General features: G+C 46.1%; 1 protein-coding gene across 3 annotated transcripts in view; it reads left to right on the top strand.

The window, feature by feature from the left end:
• RERE (arginine-glutamic acid dipeptide repeats) overlaps positions 1–25,211 on the top strand; it is a 397,399-nt gene that overhangs the window by 299,237 nt on the left and 72,951 nt on the right. Inside the window, exon 11 of one of the 3 annotated variants that reach the window (XM_008151740.3) lies at positions 5,309–5,407. In XM_008151740.3, coding sequence (XP_008149962.1) covers positions 5,309–5,407 — 99 coding nt within the window. Of the gene's footprint in view, positions 1–5,308; positions 5,408–11,931; positions 12,044–12,265; positions 12,278–25,211 lie in introns of those variants that run through there. The other 2 variants (XM_054720836.1, XM_054720840.1) reach the window with 2 other exon arrangements.

Genomic DNA, 25,211 nt, shown 5'->3' with positions numbered 1-25,211 from the left:
CAATTCCCCAGATCTTGACCTGTGGCTTAGGAGATGGTGGAGTTGACGTGTGTAGAAGAGCAGCCCTGCAGTTCAGTCACGTGGGAGCAGATTGCCGAGTCCTTGCTTCCCTGGTTAGACGCACGCGCTCCTGTGCAGACGAATTTGAAAGCAGTGGTTTCTGCTGAATGACTGGGGGAGGGATGGGGCTGGTGTGAGCCAAGTGCTTCTCCTCCCGGTAGCTTGCAAAGATTGGAAGCTGATTGGTCCCTGCTTTTTGCAATGATCTTTTCCCAGTGGCTCCGAAATGGTACAGATCCCTATCCTCCACGTTAAAATTGCATTTAACCCCAGATTTTACCAGCCTGGCTCGGCTGCAAAATGGACAGACAGGTTTATTTATCTTGCTTTAATTGCTTTCCAAGGCTACAGAGTGAAGCTGTAAGGCATTTGAGGGTGCACCCTCCCACCCCGCTTTGCAGTTTCTCTAGGGAAATGGTAGAAAAGCTTATCCTTATTAAAGGGCTTGGGCTTAGCAATGTTGGGAAGCCTGAACCGAGTTTCCTGGCTACATAGATGTATCTGTGTGGGCAAGACCAGTTGTTTAACATTTGAAACCCACATCATGTTTTTCATGAGATGAAATTATTCTAATTCTTCAGAGCTAGATGCTGTATTAGAGGGGAATGTTTTTAATGCCAATTTTTGCAGATTAAGTAAACTTAGCAAACTCTGATTTACATGAAGAAGAGAGTTGAAATATCCGGTTTAGCTCTTCCTCAAACATTATTTGGGCCCCAGTCTGAACATAGAAAACAACCCCCTTTCAGGAAGGGCTTGCTTGTTCCTGATGCATCGAGCAAAGACGGTAGGTAAAGCCAGCCTTTCAGGAGCCTCGTGTGGGTCTGACATCTAGTTAGATGTCATCCGAAACCCGTGCTTCCAACCAGCGGTCGCCAAGCAGTGGTCCGCGAGGTCCTCGAGGTTGGCCACCGCTGCTTTAAAGGCTTCTCACAGGTTACCCAGCGCAGCCTTGCATGTCTGCAGTGCACAGCGGATCTCTCCCCAGGACCTGGAATAGAGTCTGAACAGTGTGACACTCAGTGAACGCTGGTGGAAGGACTGCAGGGTGTCCTGAAGGCCAGTCATTTCCCCAAAGTGCTCAACACATAATCTTCATTCTTGTGTTCACCTTTAGGATATAAAAAGCACATGTTTAGTGAAATATAACTAAAGTACTTCTGTAAAGCTCAGAATTCCCTCAGCCAGGATTCCTGGGAAGTGGAAATAAATGTTTTTAACATTAAGAAGGAAGTGACTGCCCCGGCCAGGTGTCTCGGTCGGTTGGAGCATCATCCCATATAACAAACAGGTTGCGGGTTCAGTTCCAGGTCAGGACACAGACCTAGGCTGCAGGTTCAGTCACCCGTTGGGTGCTTATGGGAGTCAACTGATCGCTGTTTCTCTCTAAAATTAGTAAACATATCCTCGGGTGAGGATTAAAACCATATGTACGTGTTTTTAAACAAAAGGAAGAAGGAGGTGACTGTTGAGAAAGGTTCCATTTGGTTCCTTGGAAGCGGGAGGGGCTGGCCTCGCTGCGCCATTGCTGACAGCAGTGCCCGCTGCCTGCGCGTGTTCCGGGGAGACCTCCTCACTCTGGTCAATGCTCTTTTCCTTCTCAAATGGGTCTTCCGTAGAAGTGGGAGAGGAGACACTTAAGTATTTATTGGGTTTATGTTATGGAACATAGTATTTTCAGAGATAGGACTATTTTAACAGGACAGTAGATCAAATAAAAGGAAGGGGTTACCACTATTTAGAGATCAGAGGAGCGGAAGGAAGCTCAGGTTACCACAGAAATTGCAGCAGCTTCTTCAAGGGAAAGTGTGATCTCAGATCAAGATTTGTCAAGAAGGCGAGAGTGCTGGGCTGTTCAGGAGGAAGTCCTTTCTCTGATACTAGTGCGCACCTCACTAGCAATGAAGGGGCCCTGCAGGCGGTGGGCAGCCTCTGATGCGGGAGACAAGCGCAGGCGCACGCTCAGTGAGTTACTCAGACATTCCTCCCGGCTCTCACTCACAGCTCCGTGGTCACCGACAGGCAGGCATGTCTTAGGGAGGAATGACATTGGGCTGCCCTCCACTCACTCGTTCACTTTTGCAATGGCATTTAAGTTCTTATGAGTAATTTCCTATTAGCCATATAAGGTTTAAAATTTTTTAAAAATTTCTGTGTACTGAACCAGAGTTTTAATCAAATTTTGTAAATTATTAACATGAGTAATTAGGTGAAACATAAGTGGTTTTTGTTTATAGTTTAACAATTATTTTTTAATATGTGTATTTTTATTATTATTATTGATTTCAGAGAAAGGAAGGGAGAGGGAGAAAGAGAGAGAACATCAATGATGTGAGGCAATCATTGATCAATTGCTCCCTGCACGTCCCACACTGGGGATTGATCCGGCAACCAGGCATCGGACCGTGATCTCCTGGTTCATGGGTCGACACTCAACCCCTGAACTAACCCACCTGGACACAGTACTTTCTCTCTATCTGAGAAGGCTACTCTCTAGATCTAGAAAATTGATGAAGATTGATGTGAGACCACTCCCTTTACTTTTCTCTTTCCTATTTAGAAATACATGGCTGACACTCACTTAGCGTACTCTGCTAGGTACAGTCCTAAGCAATTTACATGCATTTGTTATCCTCACAAGAGCCCGAGAGCGAGGTTTATTATTACACTAATTTTTAAAGGTGATGAAATTGGGGCCCGAAGAGGGGTAAGTACCTTGCTGAGGTCACACACCTGGTAAGCAGTAGAGCTAGAATTTGAATCCATATTCTGTCTCCACTGGTTTTCATCACTCCTTGTAATTACCCCATATACTGTAATTACCTTTTGTAACATGTTCGTTTGCCATGAGGTTTTTATTAAGAATTTATAATTTGATCAACTTGAATTGATTTCAAATTATCACTAAAATGTGTGCTTTTTAAAAAATTAAATAGGCATGCAATTTTTCCTTTTATTCAGATCCAATCAAGATTGTTAAGCTCTCTTTATAGATCCTCACTTTATTATAGAATTTGGCAAATACTTGCTTGGTCTGGATATTAGGCAAACTATGAAAATCTAACTTTATTTTTATTTTACACTTCTGAAAGAAGACTAGACAGTTTTCAAGCATTTGCAAAATATAGAACTTTGAGTATTTAGTTTGTTTATTTAGTAAAGTATTTATAGTATATGCTTTTCTTTTTAAAGTAGTCTAATGCTAAATTTTATAAAAATACATAAGCTAACACCTAGCATCCATATCCTACTGCCTCAACCCTGCACACTGGACCGCCACGAAAGCAAGATCCAGCATTCACCTTGTAGGCATTTTGTCTTGTTTTAAGGTAGTCGACTTATTGTTATAATTAACATATAGCCTTGACTTCTTTGGACAGTCTGGATTTAAAATAAATTGGGGACCTCTAAACTGTGAGAATGCTCAGGACATTTTAATATGTAATACATTCTGTTTCCATGAATGAGTATTTGTGAAATGTTTATTTCATTCAACAAATATTGCCCACAGGCTTTTGCCCAGCCCTGGCGCTACAGCAGTTGCTAGTAAGGCAGTCTGCATCCTTCTGAGACTCTTACTAAAGAGAAGAAACCCAGGGCGCTCTCCTTGTGTGAGTCCGCGGCTCTTTGCCTACACCTTGATGATAGTAGCTTCTGCAACCTACTTGATATTGTCATCTGGCATGTGTTGTATCCTCATAACACATCCCGGCTAGTTTGTGAGTTTTCTGGAAATGAAAACTGTGACCTAATAAGGTTTGTGACTTATTTGTACGGAGTGTTCAGCAAATACCAGTGGTGTGTTCACATAAGGTGTTGAAGCCAGGTGAAAAGATGAGAATTCCGCTCCCTGAGGGCAGGGACGCCTCTGCTGTTTTGTTTGCTGCTGCATCCCCAGGGCCTAGTACAATGCCTGGTGTGTAATGGGCTCTCAGTCAACATAAGGCTGAATGAATTCAAGTAAATGGAGATTTAGATTTGGGTTCAGGCTACCTAGGGACACTGGTTAAAGGCATTTAGTAATTAATTTAAGGAATATTTCTTCTGGATCACCTTATGCTGCGGCCTGTGCTAGGCACCGGAGATACATGTCTTAGCCAAAACAGGTTCTTGTATCAGAGAAACAGATCTGAGAGGGAAAGGCAGGTTTCCGGTGAGAGTTTCGGAGGAATGGCCACAATGTGGAAAGGCACATTGAGCACGTGGATCTTTCTGCTCCTCCTCCTCTCCACTGTCTGCAAGTTGAGACTCGGGGACCAGGAATGGGTGGGATCACAGGAAGCAAGCCAGAGACAGGGGTGAGTGGCACCAGGCACTGCCTGGCCTCAAAAAGGATCTGGAGTGAGAAGTTCATTAGAATGTGTAGATAAACTAGCGTCTTCATTCATATGTCCTGCAGTGTTAGTATACTGTTACAGAATTGTTTCTTTTAAAAGCTCTTACATTAGAGGTACTTGAGATTTTTTTAGCGAAATTACTGCAGTTTAAAGACTTAAGAGAGCCGAAACCGGTTTGGCTCAGTGGATAGAGCGTCAGCCTACGGACTGAAAGGTCCCAGGTTCGATTCTGGTCAAGGGCATGTACCTTGGTTGCAGGCACATCTGTGCAGGAGGCAGCTGATCGATGTTTCTCTCACATCGATGTTTCTGACTATCTCTCTCCCTTTCTCTCTGTAAAAAATCAATAAAATATATTTTAAAAAAGTAAAATAAAGACTTAAGAGAAAGAGCGTAATCTAGAGTGTCGTTAGGCTGCTTTGGGGAGAAGGGGACAGAGGAAGGATCACCTCAGCTGGGCTGAGTCTCTTGGCTCTATTGCCCACTGGCTTAGTGTGGTGAGCACCTTTACTTGACCTTGCGTTGCCTTAGTGTCCTCATCTGTGAAATGGGATGATAATAGTACCTATCCCATAAGATTAAATGAGAGAATACCTTCCTGGTAGGATTAAGAAAAATAATGAGTGCATGGGATGTGCTTAACACTGTGCCAGGCCAGCTGTTTAGTAAATATTATTGTTCTTAATTCTATTCCTGTCATTGCCAAGAGGTTCCCTGCCCTACCTGTCACCCTCTCTCAGACCAGCTGGAACTGGACGGGTGGCTGAGTAAATGATCCTGATGACTGAGATGATTGTGAGTCTGTGTGCCCAGTTAGCAGTTCTAGTCGAGTCAACTCGGGGCTTCCCGTTATTGAGGTGCTTCCGCTCTGTTACTGTTGCAGTTAACTAACTGAAACTCTTGTTGTTTAGCTGCACGAGAGCGGATATGATGCTGGCAAAGCCCTGCAGCGCCTGGTCAAGAAGCCTGTGCCTAAGCTGATCGAGAAGTGCTGGACCGAGGACGAAGTGGTAAGCTGGGCAGTGTGCCCGTGCCCAGGTCATTGGTGTTGGCTTCTCCATGTGTGACCTGCTGCTCGGGGGCGGGGGCTCATTCCAAAGACTCAGTCACGTGTACAGACCGGCTGTGGCATCCATCGGGCAAGGGCAGGAGCCTTCAGGCTTCAGGGTTGTACAGAAAGTTTGGTTTTAGTAAGCTGGGGTTCCATAGATGATGGGAAAGATTTTCCCAGGTTCCATGCAGAGAGAGAGGAAATGGAGTTATTCTTTTAAAAAGTTGGTTGGTTGGTTGGTTGGTTGGTTTTTGGTTCAAGCTAGTGTTTGGCACTTCTCTGTTTTAAAACACAAGCATATTAAAACCAGTTGATACATACAGGAACCTAGAGTAGGGCTGGTGACTTTTATCTTGAAGGCTGGCAGGATCCCTAACCTGAAGGACATTAGTCAAGAGTAGGAAGTATAGACTTGATCAAATAATTGGATCTTCCATATGCGTTCTGTTACCATGGCCCTTAAAGAAGGCGAAGAGATAGAAATGTGCACACAAATAGAGATTCACAAACCCACGGATTCCTACCAGCAGTCCTCACGAAGCCAGGTCCCCATCTTGTGACTTTGGAAAGGTATTGCTAGAAAAAACGTATCGAGTGTCTTGTGCTTTTGCCAATGAGTGTTACCTACTGCTTGACATTTGCCCTTTAGGTTGAGTGAAATTAAGATGAAGGCTGGCACTGCGACACGTATTGATTGTAAGTTCCTCACCTGTGTTTTAAAATATGCTAAGAAAGCGTGCTTAGAGATTTTATGTGCTTTCATGTTCCTGCTCTTGCATTTTTTCAGCAATATTTACTGAGGGCTAATAATGTGTCAGGAGCCATATCAGGAGCCACACAAGGTCCCTCCTCACGAGAGAGACCACCTGTACATCAGTATGTGTCAAGTGGTGGCATGTGTGCTGAGGTCTGAAGGTTGGGGATACCCTGGGGAGGGGTGCTTGCTGTTTTTTGTAAGGGGCTCAGAAAGGCCTGGTAAGTACCACTTGAGCAGAGACCTTAGTGAAGTGAGGAGGTGAGCCTTTTGGATATCGGGGAATTCCGGGCCCTAATGTGAAAGGAAGCACACCTGGCACGTTCAAGAACTAGGTAGGAACACATTGTCTGGAGTTGGGTGGCAGGGGAGGGGGTCTTGCAGGGGGCAGACCAGATGTGGCCAGTGGCCCTACAGTCAGCACTTGCTGTTCGCTCTGTAGATTCTGAGCCGAGGAGTGGCTCCGTGGGTGCACTGTGCCGAGTGGAGAGTGAGCTTTGGGGGCTGTTGTGGGAGTCCAGGTCCAAGACCAGGAACTGTTAGTGCAGTGAGATCCTGGGTGTATACCGAAGGTGGAGTATGAACGTTTGTTCGTGGTTGCCTGGGGGAAGGGGGAGTTTGAGAGGAGTGGGAAAATCTAGGACACAGTGGGGATGGACTGAAGTGGCCCTTGAAGGTTGAGTAATAGTAGTCCCTTAAGACTCTAAGTTTATCGAGTTTATCAGGCGTATGTGAAGTTGATGGTGCTGTTTGAAGTTAAAAAATTTTAAACCTTACATGATTATGAAAGTGATGGAGACATCTTAAGCATTTGAGATTGTTCAGACAATGACCAAAGTAAAGATGTTAAACTCACTTGTTTTGAAAAGTCATTTGAAAAAAAAAAAAAAAAAGAAAAGTCATTTGATGTTGTTTTTCACTGTAGACCTACTTGGGTGAGGAGATAAGAGCTTTGATGGATAAAATTTAAAATTCTGCAGTCCTTTGTAGAAGAAAGACGTAAGGAGATGAAAAGGATGGAATAAATGTGTAGAATGTGACCATTTACACACATACGCGTTAGTGGTTTCTCGTCCTTATTCTCCCTCAGTTCTTGAGCTTTTCCCTCCTTCCCTTTTGGTCTCTCCTCTCCGCCACCTCGTGTTCCTGATGGTCCCTCCCTTTTCACTCATGCTTCCCCAGCTCCTCTCTAGTCATGACCCACTTCTCTCTCCCTTATTTTCTGCCTTGACCTTTCATTCCCTTTGGAATTTTAAAATTCCAGCTTAAAAGAAAGCTCTTCCTGCTTGAAAGAAAGCTGGCTTCCTTTTCCTACAGCTTATACGGGCACAATGTGGACTGTGTCCCCACCACTGCTGCGTGGGAACTTGAGCAGAGAGTAGATGGGAAGGGGCGTCTCACATGTGGGAAAGTCCAGCTCCATGTGAAAAATGAAACAGGACTCCAGGGCGCTGTGCTTCCCAAGTACAGGGTAATGACACAGGTTTCAGTGGGAGTTGTGAGATTTTTTCCCCCCATTTATCTTTATTGTTGAAAGTATTACAGATGTCCCCTTAGTTTTTATTTTTCCCCCCAGTGACCCCCTCTACCCAGTACCCACCCCTCCCAGGCCTTCACCAGACTATTGTCTGTGTCCATGGGCTATGCATATCCTATATAATAAAGAGGTGATATGCTAATTGACCATCACTCGAACACACAAGATGGCCTCCCCATGTGGTCAAAGATGGCCACCCCCATGTGGACACAAGATGGCCAGCAGGGGAGGGCAGTTGTGGGTGATCAGGCCAGCAGGGGAGGGCAGTTGGGAGGGATCAGGCCTGCAGGGGAGGGAAGTTAGGGGTGACCAGGCCTTCAGGGGAGGGCACTTGGGGTGACCAGGCCTGCAGGGGAGGGCAATTAGGAGTGACCAGGCCAGCAGGGGAGCAGTTAGGCATCAATCAGGCTGGCAAGGGAGTGGTTAGGGGGTGATCAGGCTGGCAGGCAGAAGCAGTTAGGGGCAATCAGGCAGGCAGGCAGGCAAGCGGTTGGGAGCCAGCAGTTCTGGATTGTGAGAGGGATATCCCCAGATTGGAGAGGGTGCAGGCTGGGCTTAGGGACACACACTCCATCCCCCCCCCCCCCCTGCATGAATTTCATGCACCGGGCCTCTAGTATGCATATAAATTCCCCAGTTAATCTCTCTCTCCCCACCCACCTACCCACCCATTCCCTCTAAAATTAATCTTACTGGTCCATGCTTCTATGTCTCTGGATCTCTTTTGTTCATCAGTTTATTTTGTTTATTAGATTCTACATATGAGTGAGATCATATGATGCTTACCTTTCTCTGACTGGCTTATTTCGCTTAGCATAATACTCTCCAGGTCCATCCATGCTGTTGCAAATAGTAAGAGTTCCTTTTTTACTGCTGCATGTAGCATTCCACTGTGTAAATGTACCACAGCATTTTTATCCACTTACCTACTGCTGATGGGCACTTGGGCTGTTTCCAAATCTTAACTATTACAATTGTGTTGCTATGAACATAGAAGTGCATATATTATTTCTGATAGGTGTTTTGGGTTTCTTAGGATATATTCCTAGAAGTGGGATCACTGGGTCAAATGACAGTTGCATTTTTAATTTTTTGAGGAAACTTCATACTGTTTTTCACAGTGGCTGCACCAGTCTGCATTCCCACCAGCAGTGCACGAGGGTTCCCTTTTCTCCATCCTCGCCAGCACTTGTTGTTTGTTGATGACAGCCATTCTGATAGATGGTACCTCATTGTTGTTTTAATTTGCATCTCTCTGGTGATTAGTGATGTTGAGCATTTTTCATATGTCTCTTGGCCATTAGTATGTCCTTTTTGGAGAAGTGTCTATTTAGGTCCTCTCCCCATTTTTTTTTTATTGTATTGTTTGTCTTTTGTTGAGGTGTAGGAGTATTTTAGGTATTTTGGAAATTAAGCCCTTATCAGATGTATTGTTGGTAAATATGTTCTCCCATGCAGTGGGCTCTCCTTTTATTTTGTTGATGGTTCTTTTGCTGTGCAGAAGCTTTTTATTTTTATGTTCCATTTGTTTATTTTCTTCTTAGTTTCCTTTGTCCTAGGAGATGCATCGGTAAACATATTGCTATGAGAGATGTCTGAGATTTTGCTGCCTATGGTTTCTTTTAAGATTTTTATGATTTTACAACTTACATTTTAGTCTTTTATCCATTTTAAGATTATTCTTGTGTATGGTGTAAGTTGGTGGCCTAGTTCATTTTTTTAGCATGGACCTGTACAGTTTTCCCAGCATCATTTATTGAAAAGACTTTCTTATTCCACTGCATGCTCTTGCCTCCTTTGTCAAATATTAATTGAGTATAATGGCTCGGGTCGATTTCTGGGTTCTCTGTTCTGTTCCATTGGCCTATATGCCTTTTCTTGTGCCAGTACCATGCTGTTTGGAGTACAGTGGCTTTGTATTATAACTTGATATCTGGTATTGTGATTTCTCCAACTTTGTTCTCCTTTCTCAAGATTGCTGTGACTAGTCAGGGTCATTTTTGATCCCATATAAATTTTTGGAGAATTTGTTCTAGATCTGTGAAATATGCCGTTGGTATTTTAATGGGGAGTGCATTGGATGTATAGATTGCTTTGGGTAGTATCGACATTTTAATAATGTTGATTCTACCAATCCATGATGTGAATGTTGTTACATTTCATGTTGTCCCAAAACTCCCTTAAACTCTCCTCCTGCTTTTTAATTATTATTTATTTTTTTTTTTTGCCATTTGCTGCTCTGAATAGGTTGTTTTTTTTTTCTTCAATTTTTTTTATTTTGTTTGTTTTTTTTACCTTGTCTTCTAATTTGCTGATTCAGTCCTTTGCTTCTTCTGGTCTACTGTTGAATCCTTCCAGGGTGTTCATTATTTCAGCTATGTCATTCCTCATTTCCAATTGATTCTTATTTATTGTTTCAACCTCTCTTTTCATGTTGGTGTAGCTCTCATTAAGTCCCTTATAATTCTCAGTAAGTTGCTTGTAATTCTCACTGAGTTGTTTGAGCACCCTTATTACCATTACTTTGAATTCTTTATTTGACAAACTGCTTGCCTCTGTTTCATTTAGGTCTTTTCCTGGCGATTCCTCCCTTTCTTTCATTTGGGAATTGTTTTTGTCTCCCCATTTTTGTTGTCCCTTTGTTTTTGTTTCTGTGGATTAGATCAGACTGCTGTACCTCCCAGGCTTGGTAGCATGGTCTTAAGTAGTAGATGTTTTGTGGGGCCCAGGGGTGCGGTCTCTTAGGCCTTCTGAGCTGGGTGCTCTAGGAGAGCCCCTTGCTTGAGTTATTTGGGTTCTCCTAGAGCCCATCCAGCCCTGCAGGGCCTAGGTGGTGGTTGGTCTTGAATGTTATTGTCCCTTTCGTGGGTGGAATCTCCTCTCACTCTGGCTGACTGTGTGGCTCAGCCCCGACCACATCGTGTGAGTTGCTGTGCAGGTGCGGACAGAATAGAACAAAATATAGCACCACAAAATGCAAAACAAGACAAAAACATGCACAAGACTCCTACAGCAACAACAAAAGCAACCACCAGAGAAGACAGAATTAGAAAAGAGACCAAGAATGATAGAAGAAAAGAAAGAATATGAGGAGAAAAGTAAAACACAAAAACAAAAAAGGGGGGGAGGAATATGTAGGTGCAGAGCTGAAATAAAGAAATTAAGAGTAGAGAATTGGGGAATAGGAGAAGGAAAACAGTTTAAAATACAGGAGGAAAAAGAAAAGAAAAAAAATTTTTTTAAAGGAAAATAGAGAAGAAAGCAGATAGACCCAAAATAAGGGGGTGGGGGGATGAGAAAGTAGGAGAAAAGGAAAAGAGAAAGAAAAAAAAAAGATTGAAGAGGAAAATTAGATATATGAACAAAACAATAGAAACTAGAATAATAAATCAATAAAGCAGTTAAAGAAGAGAAATTTAAAAGGGGGGAGGAAAAGAAAAAGGAAAGGGAAGTGGCGTTCGTTTCAGCGGAATTTCGTGTCCCCCCCGAGAGCGCCCTTAGATCCGCTCTTCTGATGCCCGGCCGGCTGCCAGTCTGGGCCGCCCGGCGGGGTTAGGTGCCACCTCCGCCAGGAGCCGCCTCGGGCTGTCGGCACCTGCTTGAAGCTCCAGGCGGCCCACAGGTGGTGTCGTCTCCACAGGACGCGGCTGCAGCCGAGGGGCCGGTCTGCCTCCGAAGCAGGTTTGTGAGCAGCCAGGGGCCCGGGCGGGCTCCGCACTCTTCCCCCGGCGCCCCGGCCCCGCCTCTCCCGGCCTGGGCCCGCTAGCCAGCTGTCCGTCTGCTCACTTGGAAGTCGGTTTCGGAAAGGGCTCCTCAGGGGCGGTGCTGCTCGGCTCTGGGGAATGTGCTGGGTGTTCCCTGCCCCAGAGCTGCTCTCTGCGCGTGGCCCCAGTGTCACTCTGCCTCAGCGGACAGCGATCCTTGTGTGCAACCCACGGCCCCACGGGAAACACGGAGTTGCTAGCCGCTCCCCTGTGCGGGGGTCCTGTGATGTGGGGCGGCCCGCCCCTCCCCCTCGGCTGGGCCTCGCTTTGTCTGCTCTGAAGAGGTCAGAATGCAGGGTGTGGCGGCAGGCTCCTGGGGGGGGACCTGCCCAGTCACCTGGGCGGAGTTCCTCCTCTCCTGCCCTGGGGCGCCTGGGAGGGTTCGCTCCTCTTAGAAGAATGGTCCTTTTGGTTTGGGGGCCTCAGACCCAAAGCAGGGCTCCTGGCTGCTGCTTCTCCGCGTCTCCCAGCCCGGCTTCCCCCCGCCGACGCTCCTCAGGCACCTCAAGCCCCGTCTCCCTCCCCGCACCGCGGCCTCAGGTGAGGAGCCCGGTCTCCCTCCCCGCACCGCGGCCTCAGGTGAGGAGCCCCGTCTCCCTCCCCGCACCGCGGCCTCAGGTGAGGAGCCCCGTCTCCCTCCCCGCACCGCAGCCTCAGGTGAGGAGCCCGGTCTCCCTCCCCGCACCGCAGCCTCAGGTGAGGAGCCCGGTCTCCCTCCCCGCACCGCGGCCTCAGGTGAGGAGCCCCGTCTCCCTCCCCGCACCGCGGCCTCAGGTGAGGAGCCCGGTCTCCCTCCCCGCACCGCAGCCTCAGGTGAGGAGCCCGGTCTCCCTCCCCGCACCGCACCCTCAGGTGAGGAGCCCCGTCTCCCTCCCCGCACCGCACCCTCAGGTGAGGAGCGGCAAGTGAAAATGCCTGCGCTCGCTCGGGGTTTAAAAAAGAAAAACTGTAGCTTTCTGCTCGGCCAGCAGCCCCGCAGCCTTTGCGGCTGGATGTTCTGTGGCGGGGTCTCCTCTGGGGTGCCCCGGGCTGTGGAGCCAACCTGGGTCCCAGGCCTCTTCCTTCTGAGGGAACAGCCCCCCCTCCTTAGCCCAGCGCTCCCTCCTCACTGTCGGCCTGGCCTGCCTCAGCTCCTCTGGAGACCTCGCCTTCTCTCTCTCCACTGTTCTCTGTCTCCCCGCAGCTGGACCTCGGTTGGTCATTCCGGTGGATGTCCCCACGTTAGTGTTGTTTCCAGTCTGGCCCTGGGAGGAGGGGCGAGAAAGGGCTGCCCATCCAGCCCTGCAGGGCCTAGGGATCGCCGGTGCCCTTATTTACACGAAGTGCAGCTTCGCTTTCTAAAACCTCAAAAATGAATCAGAGAGGGACTGAATAATTGATGGGCCGAAGTGTTAACGTAAAAAAAACATTGAAACCTGTAAGGAATTTTAGTGAGTTTATTTGAGCCAAACTGTCGACACATGCCGGGAAGCAGAACCTCAACGAATTGAGATAATGCTCCGGAGAATGGCGGGTTACATCTATACTATTATCTATACATTGCAATCAAAGGAGGGACATAGGTGGGTTACATGAAATTCATTGGTGATGGATTAAGGAGGTGGGAGAAAGCAAAGTGAGGGAAACCCCTGGGATTGGATAAAAAGTAAAATGATGGACACATACTTAGGTGGGTGCAGGAACAATTAACATGATAATGAAGGAATTTGTGGTATCTGTTCTGGCGCCCACCACATTTGGTGGTGCCCCAGGGGCTCCAGAAAAAGGGAAGTTACCCAGACATCTCAATGATATGTTATCATAGATTCAGAAAGACAGACAGACTCAGTTAAGGTAAAGATTGACCTTGTCAGTGAAGACACCGGCCTAGGATGTAACTGCTCACTATAACTGCTTTTAGTTAAATTTCAGGCCATCCTTTGTGGTTCCTTTAGGTCTCTGAGTTTGCAAGACGGCCATGCAGGCCTCCCCTGAGCTGGTCAGGTCAGCATGTGGCCCCTTTCGTCCACAGAAGGGAGCTTTTGATGACGGTATCTAGACCAAATCTTTGAATACTTTCCATGTGGCAGTAGGCACCTGGACCAACAGGACTCCTTCCTTAGCCTGGTTCGGGCCGTGAGAAAACACCTGTCAGTGCGTGCATGTGGCCTCCTCCTGTTGAATTTACCAGATTTTCTCATCCCGGAAGCACAGGAATAAGCAAAACAAATGTGTCCCAACTAAAATAAGGCCTTCCTCACCCTTTTCCCCTCTCAGTTTTCTACGATCTTGGACATTCTAGTTATTTGTCTAGTTCATTGCCTCCAGGGTATGATTTGATCTGAGTACAACAACATCAGTGTTTTCCTTTGCATTTATCTGAATGAACACTGTGTGAGAGGCTTGGTAGGATGAGTACCTGATGCCTGAATCCTCAGTTGGGCCGAAAAGGGCAGCTCGAGTACTTCCGGCTCCACGGGGCCACTGTTCCAGAATGGCTGATCTCTCCCGGGCCAGTCCAGGCCCTAACCTTCTCCAAGGCCTAGAGACTCATCCTTACCCCATGGTGACTGCCCCTCCCCGAACTGCAGCTCCTCTTACATTTATCGACACTTAATCCTTTGCTCTTCATGCTAGGCTTGTGTGGTCCTCACGAGCTCTGTTCCTCAGCCTTTATTTCTGAGTCAGTTGTCCTCCTGGTTTGTAAAAGGATTAAGAGGGAGGATTTATTCATGGTGGGAATCATGTCTGCGAGAGGAGAACACCTCTGCCTGTGAAGGACTTGAGTAACATTGATGGCCCTTCATTGAAGATTATTATTTTTAAAGATTGTTCACTGTAATTAAGATTGCTCTTAATCCAGCATTTTAAAACTTGTCATAGTTAATAATTATGCATCAGGATAAAAGAGAAACACTTTTACATGCTTGAAAGTTACACTTTTGGAAAAAGTTTCTGAGCTACTGTTAATGATACTGTCACTGACCTCTTCATAGGCCTTCCAGACACGCACTAATTCTTGAGAAGTTGGGCCTCAGAATCACACAGCGGAAGGCCTTCCATCGCCGCGTTCAGTAACTCCTGGGGCAGTGTCTGTGTGGATAGATGTGATGATGCTTTTTGAAGTTGCTTGGGGGCCAAGGTACTTTAAATCTGTTGAACTAAGGCAGGATTTGTGCCAGTTTCTGTCAGATCCGAGGCCAGATAGGGTCACCTGGACTCGGCTTTAGTGGAATGACTGAGAAACACCTTGGGAGCTAGCTCATGGCCACGTCTTTCAGGCGAAATAAACCGGGTCAGGTCAGAGAATCGTTTGAAAAGAAGTGTCAGGCCAGTTCCTAAAGTTTATTAAATCCCGTGGTGTGGGCCAACGGGAATGCTGGCTGCTGCGTTGGAGTTACCCTGTGGTTAACTAGTTTCACGCACATTGTGCTAAAAACATTGTTCCTTTTCAGGGAGCCATCCAAATCAGTAGAACTTACAAAGAGAAATACGAAAATACAGATCAGAACTTTTGTAAAAACCCGAAACCCTAGATTATTAGGCTTTTAATTAACATGATGAACACATTTAAATATAGCACAAAGCTCCCGGGCTGAATTGCACCTAATCGAAACGGATTAAGTCACCCTTGCATGCTTGGATAGTTACTCTGTTTATTTATGCATGCAAGCTGAAGGTAGCAAATGCTGCTGTTGTCTTGTTGCTTATTGCACTGGGATTCCGTTGCTGCTTGATGCTGTGCTCTTAATTAGCATTCAGCTGTTGATTATGGAAATACTGGGGATGCTAATTGAATTCTTTTTAAAATTCAGGGCTTGCATTTTCCTTGTGGAGTTTGGCCTGACTTGGAAGGTTGTAAGATTGGGTGCTCCACTGAGCAGCGCAGTTCACCCTTTGCTTCCCATCCATTTGGCTGTTTGTTTTGGAAAGATTTTTCATGTTGAATTAGCTTTCAGCAGAAGTCCAGGTGTTGCATAAGGAAAAGGCATTGTTGCTTATGCTGTTCCGGCAGTGTTTCCATTTCATCTTGGGTCACTGTAACCTTTATCTTGAAGTATGCTTGCCTGTAAATACGTTACACCAGTTTTGATGTAATACATTGAGGTGAACAAATAGATACAAGTAACCTCTGAAAATTTTAGCCAAAGATAGCTAGTCTGTGGTGGTGATAAAACTTAATTGGTCGTGTATATGGCTTTTCAAACTCATGAATTTTAAAACCATCCTTCAATTTAAAGTTTGGTTTATCATAAATATAAATGAAAATCTTTCTTTCAGAATTGACGTGGCATGGCATGGCAAACTAAGTTGTTGAATATTTGTAACCCAATGAACCCGTGTGGCTGCTCAGGGAATTACTTACACGGAACACAGCTGTTCGCAAGGTGTCTTCCTCCAGCAGCGTCTTCAGAGGCCTTTGCTGTCCCTTTGGAATGTCTGCTCCAGAAAACATTGTTCTCATTGTTCCCTCTTTTCAAGCCAGGCATCTGGGTGTGCCAGCAGACGACTGCTTAGTGCGGCGGAAATACAATGCATTTTATTTACTGTTTGTGTGGCAGCTGCAGAAAGCGGAATCCACAGCAAAACCCAAGTGAAGGTCCTGTAGCATCAGGGGCTGTGGGGTGAGAGCAGGGCCCGGGGGTGAGGGAAGAGAGCCGCCCAAGGCCTACTGGGGTGTCACATGTGTTTAAGATGTCCATAATCGTGTCTAGTTTTAAATTTTGTATCATCAGTGTGAGGGAAGGCTTACTTGTATAGCGTTTATTTTAGGGCTGGTCAGATTTCCAGAGTTGGGCATGTTATGTAGTCATTCAGAAAAAGTTGATGGTAGGAGAATCCAGTAGATAATCTAATGTGAATCCGTTTGTTTTCTTCTTTTGTAAAATTTATATGAATTTTCCTTCTATTAGAATGTCGTCCTTACAGTTTTCTGGTCTTGTGCTCTCTTTGCATCTCTGTTCAGGTACATACATTGTTTTATGTAACTGTTCATTTAGCTAAATTGAACCGTAACATTGATACTCTTACTTTCTAATGAAATTTTTGTCTGAAAATTTTTACCATTCACTTGGAACCTGAAATGTAGACATGTCGTATTTAGTACAACACATAATAGTACTGGTGATTTTAAATGGAACCAAAGTAGACTTTCTCTCTGATTACTCTTCCTCTGATTTCATGCTAAATTGGTAATGTTTCCTATGAACAACTTAATTCTTAGATATAAGAGTAGGAAAAACAAGAGAAATATAAATGTTGACTTATTACACATAAGTAGTACACATATTGCTCACTCATGTTACGTCTTCTTATGATGGTCCATGTAAAAACCAACCTTTAATATTACAAAAGGGGAATGTCCATTCAGGGAAAATTTGCCTAATGTTTCAAGTATTAATGGAATTGAACTGTTTTTCCTGTGATTGCCTCCCAGCAGCCTTTGATTCAGACTGTTGTTTAAAGAAGTCAGTAGTGTGATAGAGTTTATTGTCAAGTCCTCTGGGAAATGAGACTGCAAATTAAAAATCAATTATGTGTGCAGGAAAGTTGGTGTCAGGCAATCCGTTTTGTCACTTAGTTTGCAGAAAGATTCTAACTGTGTAACAAGCCATAAAGAGAAATGTATTTTTAAATCCTTTAGTAAGTGAGGTAGGCCAAACATTAGAAGGGGAAAATTATTTCAGGATTTCATGTCAGTAGAAGCTGCCTGTGGGTTAAATCTACAAATTCAGCCATGACCTTGCCTTTCACAGACATGGCTTCATTGCTTTCTAAGCTTCCTCTCATACTGTGGTCAAAAACGTTAATGTACTTGTTTTTCTCTTTCTTTTTCAACAAAGCTATTCTTTTCTTTGGCCAATATGTTTGCTTTTAAGTTTCTTATCCCTTAGCCCTAATTTTAGGTATTTTCTTTTCAAGCCAACAATAAGTTGTTCCAGGCTCTGGGGCTTGGGCGCATGTTTGTGTGCATGTGTACGGGCTCAGGCCTTGGGGCGATGCGAAGAGAATGGAGACCTGGGAAGTAACCCCCACATTGAACACAAGCTTTCTTTGTAAACTCTTCCTTGCTACTCAGAATAATCTTTTAAAATCAAGAGTAATTTTTATGGGACATTTTTCATTTAGCTCGAAGGAGGGAAGCCTTGGGGAGAATCTTCAGCTTGAAAGATTAACAAACACCAGGCTGCTGAAACTCTGGTTTTCATTTTATTTTCAAGGGCGTGTAAAAAATGGAGCTAGCACACACTCTCAGCTACTCGGTCATCTTTCTCTGTTCCTTTAAAAAATGAGAACAAGACACAAGGGGACTTGAGAGATTGCATTTGTTCTCCCATAGACAAAGTGGTTATTTTATAAATGAAGAGGATGAAAAGCCCTTTCCTCCTGAGTTTCTTAGCAACAGGACCGGAGTCAGTTTGAATGTGTATGCGTGAGCACTCCCTGCACAGTGACATTGGAGCTCTGCGTTTCACAGGTAAAACTGTGTTAGCCTGGTAACTGGAATTCGGGGTTAGGGGGAGGAAACGAGGTTAAAAAAAAAAAAGGGACCCTACAATGAAAGGAAGTAACTCATTCAGAGCCGTCTCCTCCGCCGCTGTGCGGCCTGAAATCTCCGCTCTCTCGGGTGCAGTAAGGATGGTCTCGGAAGCCCCCAGGTGCTGCCTTCAGTGGAGGGCCAGCCTGTTTTTCCCGTTTCCTTCTTCTTCCCCCAGCACCCTGCATGCCGAGTGGTGAGACGTCCAGCGCTCGCTGTGAGACATTGCCCCAAGGAGCCTCTATGTGGCTGACGTTTCCACACGGAAAGCAAGCGCCGGGCGTTAGGAAGCAGAGTGCTCGGTGCTCACAGCTAGAAAGACGTTTCCGCAGCCAACGCCTCTCCGGCTCTGCGTTCCGTGTGCTGGGTGTGGGGCTTGGCAGAGGGCAAGCCTGCCCACTCTCCACTATTGACCCATGTGAGCATGCGCATAGGATGAGCCTGTTGTCTGCCAGGTTACGTACTCAGTTCTGACTTAGATTGTTGCTTGGTGTTCATCTACTCATTCCACAAATATTTACAGAGCACCGGCACTCTGCCAGACACCATGTTCTGTGCTGTGGCTCAGCAGTGAACAGAACCGATAGAAACCTCTTCCTTGTGGAGTTGTTATTCTCCTGGGGAAGACAGATTAAAACAAGATCGCTAAGCTAGGTGCTAGGGTGTGGTGTCTGCCCCGCTGGTATGCCCACACTGGACGAAGGGAGTCTTGAGGTCAGGGGCTGCAGTCTAATTCTTATTGTATCCCAGGACAGAGCCGGGGCCTGGAGCAGGGTCGGTATTCAGAAACGATTGTTTGGCCAGAGAAGAGAAAGCTAATAGAGGCTGCTTCCCCTCCAGACCCTCAGATCACTTCCGTGGAGTTGGCTGAGCTCCTGCCCTGCTGCAGGCGTGTCCTCACTCCAGCGGAGTTAACCGAACCGGACACCTCTCTGTTTCTTTCTTCTCGGTAGCTCCCTTGGAATGAACAACCAACCCCTTCCAATCATCTATGGTTTTATTTTCTGGATTAAAAGAAAAAAGCTCCTTCTTTGCCATCATCACTCAATACTTAGCGATATCTATGGGTGAAATGTTTTGCTATGAGAGAGTGAGTGATGGAGTGAGAGAGAAGTCAGAAGGCTCAATAGGTGTGTGTTGATCTGGCTACGCTGACTAACCCACTTTCCCATGTAACCCATCACTCTTTCAGAAATAGAATGACCTGGTTGCTGACCTTTCTTAAGGCTGTCTGGGTGTCTTGGGTGGTCTTTTTGGTAACTGATCTGTGGGTAATATACCTTTGCTCTCAAGTTTCCTTTAAAACTCGGCTGTACTCCCTCTAGTAGGTCACTTTTGGAATGTTTTCTTCCATCGCAAAGGGCTAGATCCCATGTAGTTCATCCTGGCAATAGGAAACAGAAGAACTATCAAATAAATATACCAAGGAACAAATAAGGAGGGGCTAGGAAAGTTGCAAGTAAAAAATGAACCTGAAAATAAGAGAATGGAGCAGAGTGAATGCCATTATTCCATATGGCCTGAGGGCTAGAAAGTCTACCAATCCATATTTAATCATTGAAGTATGTGTTTACACTGTCATTCTGGATCATTTTATTACACGTCTAAGAATATTAGGAAGACCTATTCTGAAAGTAGAATGCCTGGGACACACGGAGTCCCTGTAGCTTGTTGCTGGGGCCCAGGGTCCTGCATGGCAGAGTCCACCCTTGAAACACAGGGCAGGAGAGGAGAAAAGTTGTGCTTTCCTGTCTCCCACCTGGAGGACTCGTTGTTGGGGTGAGGTGGGGTTGACGGGAGCACAAGCAAGAAGAGGCCTAGTGGTTTATGGAGAGAATGCTGACCTGAGCCAGAGGCCTGGATGATAGTCCTCACACTGGCAGCCAACCACCTTTGGGACCTTAAGGAAGTGAGGTCCCCCCTTTGGGTCTTAGTTTTCTTGTCTAAGAAATAAAGAAAGGAGAAGGATCGGGGAAGGGGTGCACTTTGCGCTGGCTGGCAGGTAAGAAATCTGGATCTGACACTAGTCTTCCTCTGCTCCCTACCCCTACCCTTTTACGTCTCGGGTTAAAAATTGGGCAGATGTTTTCTCTAAAGCTGATGGAATCATCTCCGTGTAAGAAATTTAAAAGCATTCACATGTTCTTTGAGTACTAAGCAGTCTTGGTTTCCCCTTGCGGCTGCTTTGTAAGTTTTGATTATAAATTTGTTTTTCTAATCTTTCCCATCAGCAGTAATAAAGCAAACCCTTTTAGACTTCAGAGATGCATGTTCTGAGTGTTATAAGCCACACCAAAGTGGAGGCAAGGATGATCCATCACCTGTGGCTCTGCCGTGTGTTTTCCAGCCCCTCTCCTGACAGCTCTGCGCCTGCCCCGGGAGCCACTCTTCCTGAAGCACTCGGACGCGTCACATTTGCTAATAAGATGCTTTCCAAGCAGGCTCGTTCAGCCTAAATTAGCCATTTTCCTTTTCCATCTAGGGCCTCTAACGAATTAGGGTAACAGAGCTAAGTAAGCTTGGTTATTCATTTTTGAAAGGGGGTTTTAGAAAATGAATTAAGCATAGGCTTGGGGAACCAGTTGACCGGGACCCAAAAACCCATAGATCATTCACTTTAAAACAAAATCGCTTTGCTTGTAGACGGCATTGGGTCCTTGTCTGTGGTTCCCGTTTCTGTGCTGCCAGCAGCACCACTTGGGACTCGGTTTCATCAGGCCAAGCTGTTCCAATTCCCAAAGCAGCTGAAGAGTGGGATGGGCGGTGAAATGTGGCATCCCCCCTCTCAGTCCAGCCCCTGGTAATGAAATTCTCCAATCTTTCAGCAATAACAAAACCTAGAAAATTACTTCAGATCATCCTTTGGGACAAGCCAGCTTCTGTGTCAGCTTCCCAAGTGTTTGGCCTCAGAACAGGCTGACCTTGGTAGTTTGTCTTGCTCACCAGAACTCTCTGACTTTAAAATCAGCTCACATTTCCCCTCCCCTCCCTCCTTACTTCCACTTCCTCCCCTCTTCCTTCTTCTCTTCCTCGTTCCCTTCCTCCTCCTCTGATTTCCTCTACCCCTTCCCCTGTCATACATTCCCCAAGGATCCAGTTAGATGACCTTGCTTTTAGGCAAACTTGCAGATGGATCCTTCCATTGCTCACACATTCAGATGAGTCCCTCTGCACCACAGCATTCATCCTCCACTGGTTTGAAGTAATTTCAGGCACTCGAGTCCCACTGTTACAAGGTAGGCATGTGTAGGGGAGACGTTCCCCTTCAGATGAATAGCTTTACAAAAGGGGTCGTGGATTCTTAAAGCGCAAAACCAAATACCGTTTCTCAATAACCCACTTTAGATTTGCCTTTAAAAATATTATGCAGGGAGAAAGAGAGAGGAAGGACTGTTCGCCTTATATCGAGCTCAGTGCCACTCACTTCATATGTGCTCAGTGCAGGGCTCTGCTAGGAGCTTGTGCAGCCCTTGACCCACTGTCCGCTGTCCTGCTGCCTCTGATGGGATCTTCTGCTCTGTTACTGCTAGTTTGTTCTTCTGTTATTCAGGTGACTTTTGGTCTTTAGCTTAGTTTTTCAGAAACAAGATTTTAAAACATACTGACTCCCTTATCCAAAAGGAAGGAGACTGATCACTGACTTTAGGCAAATAAACTGCATTTGTTCTTTAACTGCTAAGATCTCTGCGGGAGCCACCACTCACCTTGATAATTGCCTGGCGGTGTGGCATCTTGACTGATTCTGGCAGTGGGCGTACATGAGCACTTGAGTTGGATGTTGTTGCCACAGGCAACCTAGAGAGGAGACGGCAGCCACATAACTGAAAACTCTTTTCGGGGGCCTCTTCTATTCCTCATAGTTGGGGACCACAAGGGGTATGGGGACGAACACACTGCTGCTCTCCTCGGACAGGGAGGTCAGGAAGTGCTTGAGGAGCAGGAGCTGTTATTTGAGAGGAACCTTGAAGGAAGGCTAGGATTTCACTCGCCATACACAGTTGATAGAGGTCAGTGGAAGACCAGAGAAATGAAAGAACGGGGGTGGGTGGTTTGTAGCTGGTTGCCCAGTTTGAATGAAGCTGTAGATGGAAGAGTGTACAAGAGAGCTGATTCAAAGCCACCCACTCTATGGGAACAGAAGTCTCTGTTTAATTTAATAAGAAATAAAGAATAATTACATATATTTGAATGTGGGGAATGATAGGACTGCCACCATCATTGTAGATTAACCTGTCAGTAACATGGGACAAATTGAAGTGGGTAGAGAAGGGGATCAGTGGTTCTGAAGCCTGGCCAAACACATTAGAATCACCTGGAGAACTTTAAAATGTCCCGTGCCCAGACTGCACTTCAGACCAGTTTGATCAAAATCTCTGGGTGGGACCCCGGCATCCATGTTCCAGGTCCTGGGAACTGTGGGGCTGGGGAAGCACTGTGGTTCTAGTGAGAGATGTTGAGAGCTCTTAAGTTTATAAGTTGTGTTTTTCAGCCTTGGTTGCACACTGGAATCACATGAGGAACTTTAATTCTTACACACACACCACGTGTGTGCGCCCCACATACACCCCAGAGCCTTGGGTCTCACCCCGGAGTTTCTGACTTAATGAACATGGGATACAGCCAGAGCATTGGGTTCTAATGTACAGCTGGGGTTGGGAGGAATTGAGGTAGAGTTAGTGAGAAGCAAGCCCTTTATTATGTGCCAGGTGCTATTCTAAGTACTCGACATGAATTGACTGATTTATTGACATTTTATAGATATAGAAGCAGGGTCACAGACAGGAGAGAGGGCTTTTCCGAGGCCACAGAGCAATTCCTAGAGCCTGCTTTCCAGTCCATCCTCCGGGCTCCAGAGCCCAGCTCTTAACGCACAACACCACGTGGCCTCTCTGGAGAAGCCTGGCTGATTGGGGGCGGGAGGGAAGGGAAAAGCTGGAGAGACGCTCTTCAGATTTTGTGTCTTGGTACAGGGAGGCGTCTGGTGGTACCTTTAATACAATTGTGAAACCAGAAGTACTTGCTTTAGGGCAGAATGGCAGAGTCGTTTTGAATCTGAAGTGACTGTAGAAGATGCAGGTGGATGTGGCAGTTAGAAACGAAGGCCTAAAGCTGGAAAGCTTTCTGTTCACACAGCAAGTCCACGGCTGAGGAAGCTGGGCTGGAGGAGCTAGTTAGCACGCTCAGGGTCTCCGCTAGGCAGCGGCAGAGCAGGGTCTGATGAGGTTGGCAGGGGTGATAGTGCGGAGGGAGGAGAGACGCGGAATTGTTACGTTGGGAGGTAGAAGGCTGGACAAAGTGACAAAGGCAGGAGAACTGCTTGGCTGCCATATTGTTTAACTTGTTACACATGATGTCTAACCTAATGGGAAATGAGGAATAATGACACATTTTTACTGTGGGCAATGATATAATTCAGTTGAAAGATTGGGGTAGGAACTGGGTACAAAGTCGGGATGCTGAGGCAGATCTTGTAGTATTGATCGCTTTGTTGAAATAACTGGTAGTGAGTCCTGGGTTGCATACAGAACTTGGGGAACCAGGATAGAGATGGTACAGGAGTTGCGGGGCACATCAAGAAGAAGAGATGTTGTGCAATTAAAGGTGGCTGCGCCATAGTAAATAAGAGAAAATTTCTAGATTCATATCTTAGAAGTTTCCATGATGTCCAGTCATAAGGGATGGCTGAGGCTAGGTTGGAGTAAAGGGCACCAAGAATTGTCGATGCAAGCAGAGTATTAGAAGGACTGTGAGCAAGATTGCGCATGTTCCTGACAGTGCTGTCAAAAGATAGGAAAGAGAAAGGGACGGTGAGCTGAGTGGAGAGTGCTGTGACGGCAAAGCCGAGTGGGTGGGGGTGCATAGCTATAGAGCTGCCTTCCTCAAGGGAGCAGCCACTTCTCATTCCATATTTCTATTCTTCTAAGTAAGTCTGGGCAAATGATACCTCCGGTAATCCAAGTCAGTTAATCAAGTGTGATAAATGTTTTTCTAACAATTTAAATTACTTAACCCCTGTCTGGTGATCTTTGAAGTCATGTCTCAGTTGCCTATAAACTGCTCCTTGTCAGGACCAAATAAATGCCTCAGGAACCAAATAAGACTCAGGAACTTTTGAGAGCTTAGAACTGACTGAAAGGAGAGAGGAGGGAGCTTTGCGATAGAAGTAAGGCATGTGGCTGTCATTGAAGTAAACGTCATACATAGACGTGCGTTTTCCTTACGGGCAACACAGTAGCAGACTTCATGCCAGAAGATGCTCTAAACCTTTGTCAGGACTTTTTGGATTGGTGGAAAGATGAGCAGAGAAGGGTCTGGTTCTTGTTACGGCCTTTGCTGATAACCTCACAGAAGTTTGGGGTGGATATTCATTCTCTGGTCAGGAGAGAGGGCGAGGAGAAGCAGCTCAAGCCCAAGGGGGCTCTGGCCAGCCTGGGGAGTTCCCTTCAGTTGTCGTGCTTTCATTTTCTTTGGTGCTTCCTCGGTGTCATGCTTCATCAAACAGGCCTAAGAGCCTAAAGCAAAATCAAATAAACGACATGAAGGAGCTTGATGGGTAGATGATTCATCTCCTCATTATGAAGAACATTTCCTTTTCACCCTTTATTAGGCCAAGGAATTGTTTTCACTGTTACCTGTCCTCGATCGCGTTAAGGCCCCACCAGTCCTGCCTGCTGTAGTCAGAGCAGCCGCCCCAGAGGCTGTGACAGCCCCGCTGGGGAGCTTTCCTCCGCCTGTCTCCTGCCACTGGGCGGTACTTTTATGTTCGGGATACGCCCCAAAACAAGAAACTCCAGTGCCTCCTCCTCTCCCCCTACCTTTTCTCATCACCTCTACTTTTCTTAGGTAACTACGCATCTGTACGTAGGAAAGTACCCACTGGTGATGGAATTCAGCGTGGTGGTAGGAAACAAAGGTGTTGGCAGGCCTTTCTGGTTGAGGCGGTGCCTTGGGCAAGTCATTGATTTTCTTTCTTAGAAACAAGAGTATTAATTAGTATTAGGCCCTCTCCGGCCCTGAAAGGTTCAGGTACTGATAATAGGGATTGCCCTTGAAGAAATGTGATTTGTATGTGAAAAGGACTCTGCCAGATGACCCCAGACAAGACCACCCCACCTCGAGGAGAGAGATTTTAATGGTTGTGCCCGGACCCAGTGCTGGGCACAGTGTGGGAAGTTCCATGGCGGGGTACAC

The sequence above is a fragment of the Eptesicus fuscus genome, chromosome 9 (genome assembly GCF_027574615.1).
Source record: "Eptesicus fuscus isolate TK198812 chromosome 9, DD_ASM_mEF_20220401, whole genome shotgun sequence".
Taxonomy (NCBI): Eukaryota; Metazoa; Chordata; class Mammalia; order Chiroptera; family Vespertilionidae; genus Eptesicus; species Eptesicus fuscus.
Note: the sequence above shows the minus strand (reverse complement) of the source record. Positions and strands in the feature narration are given on the sequence as shown.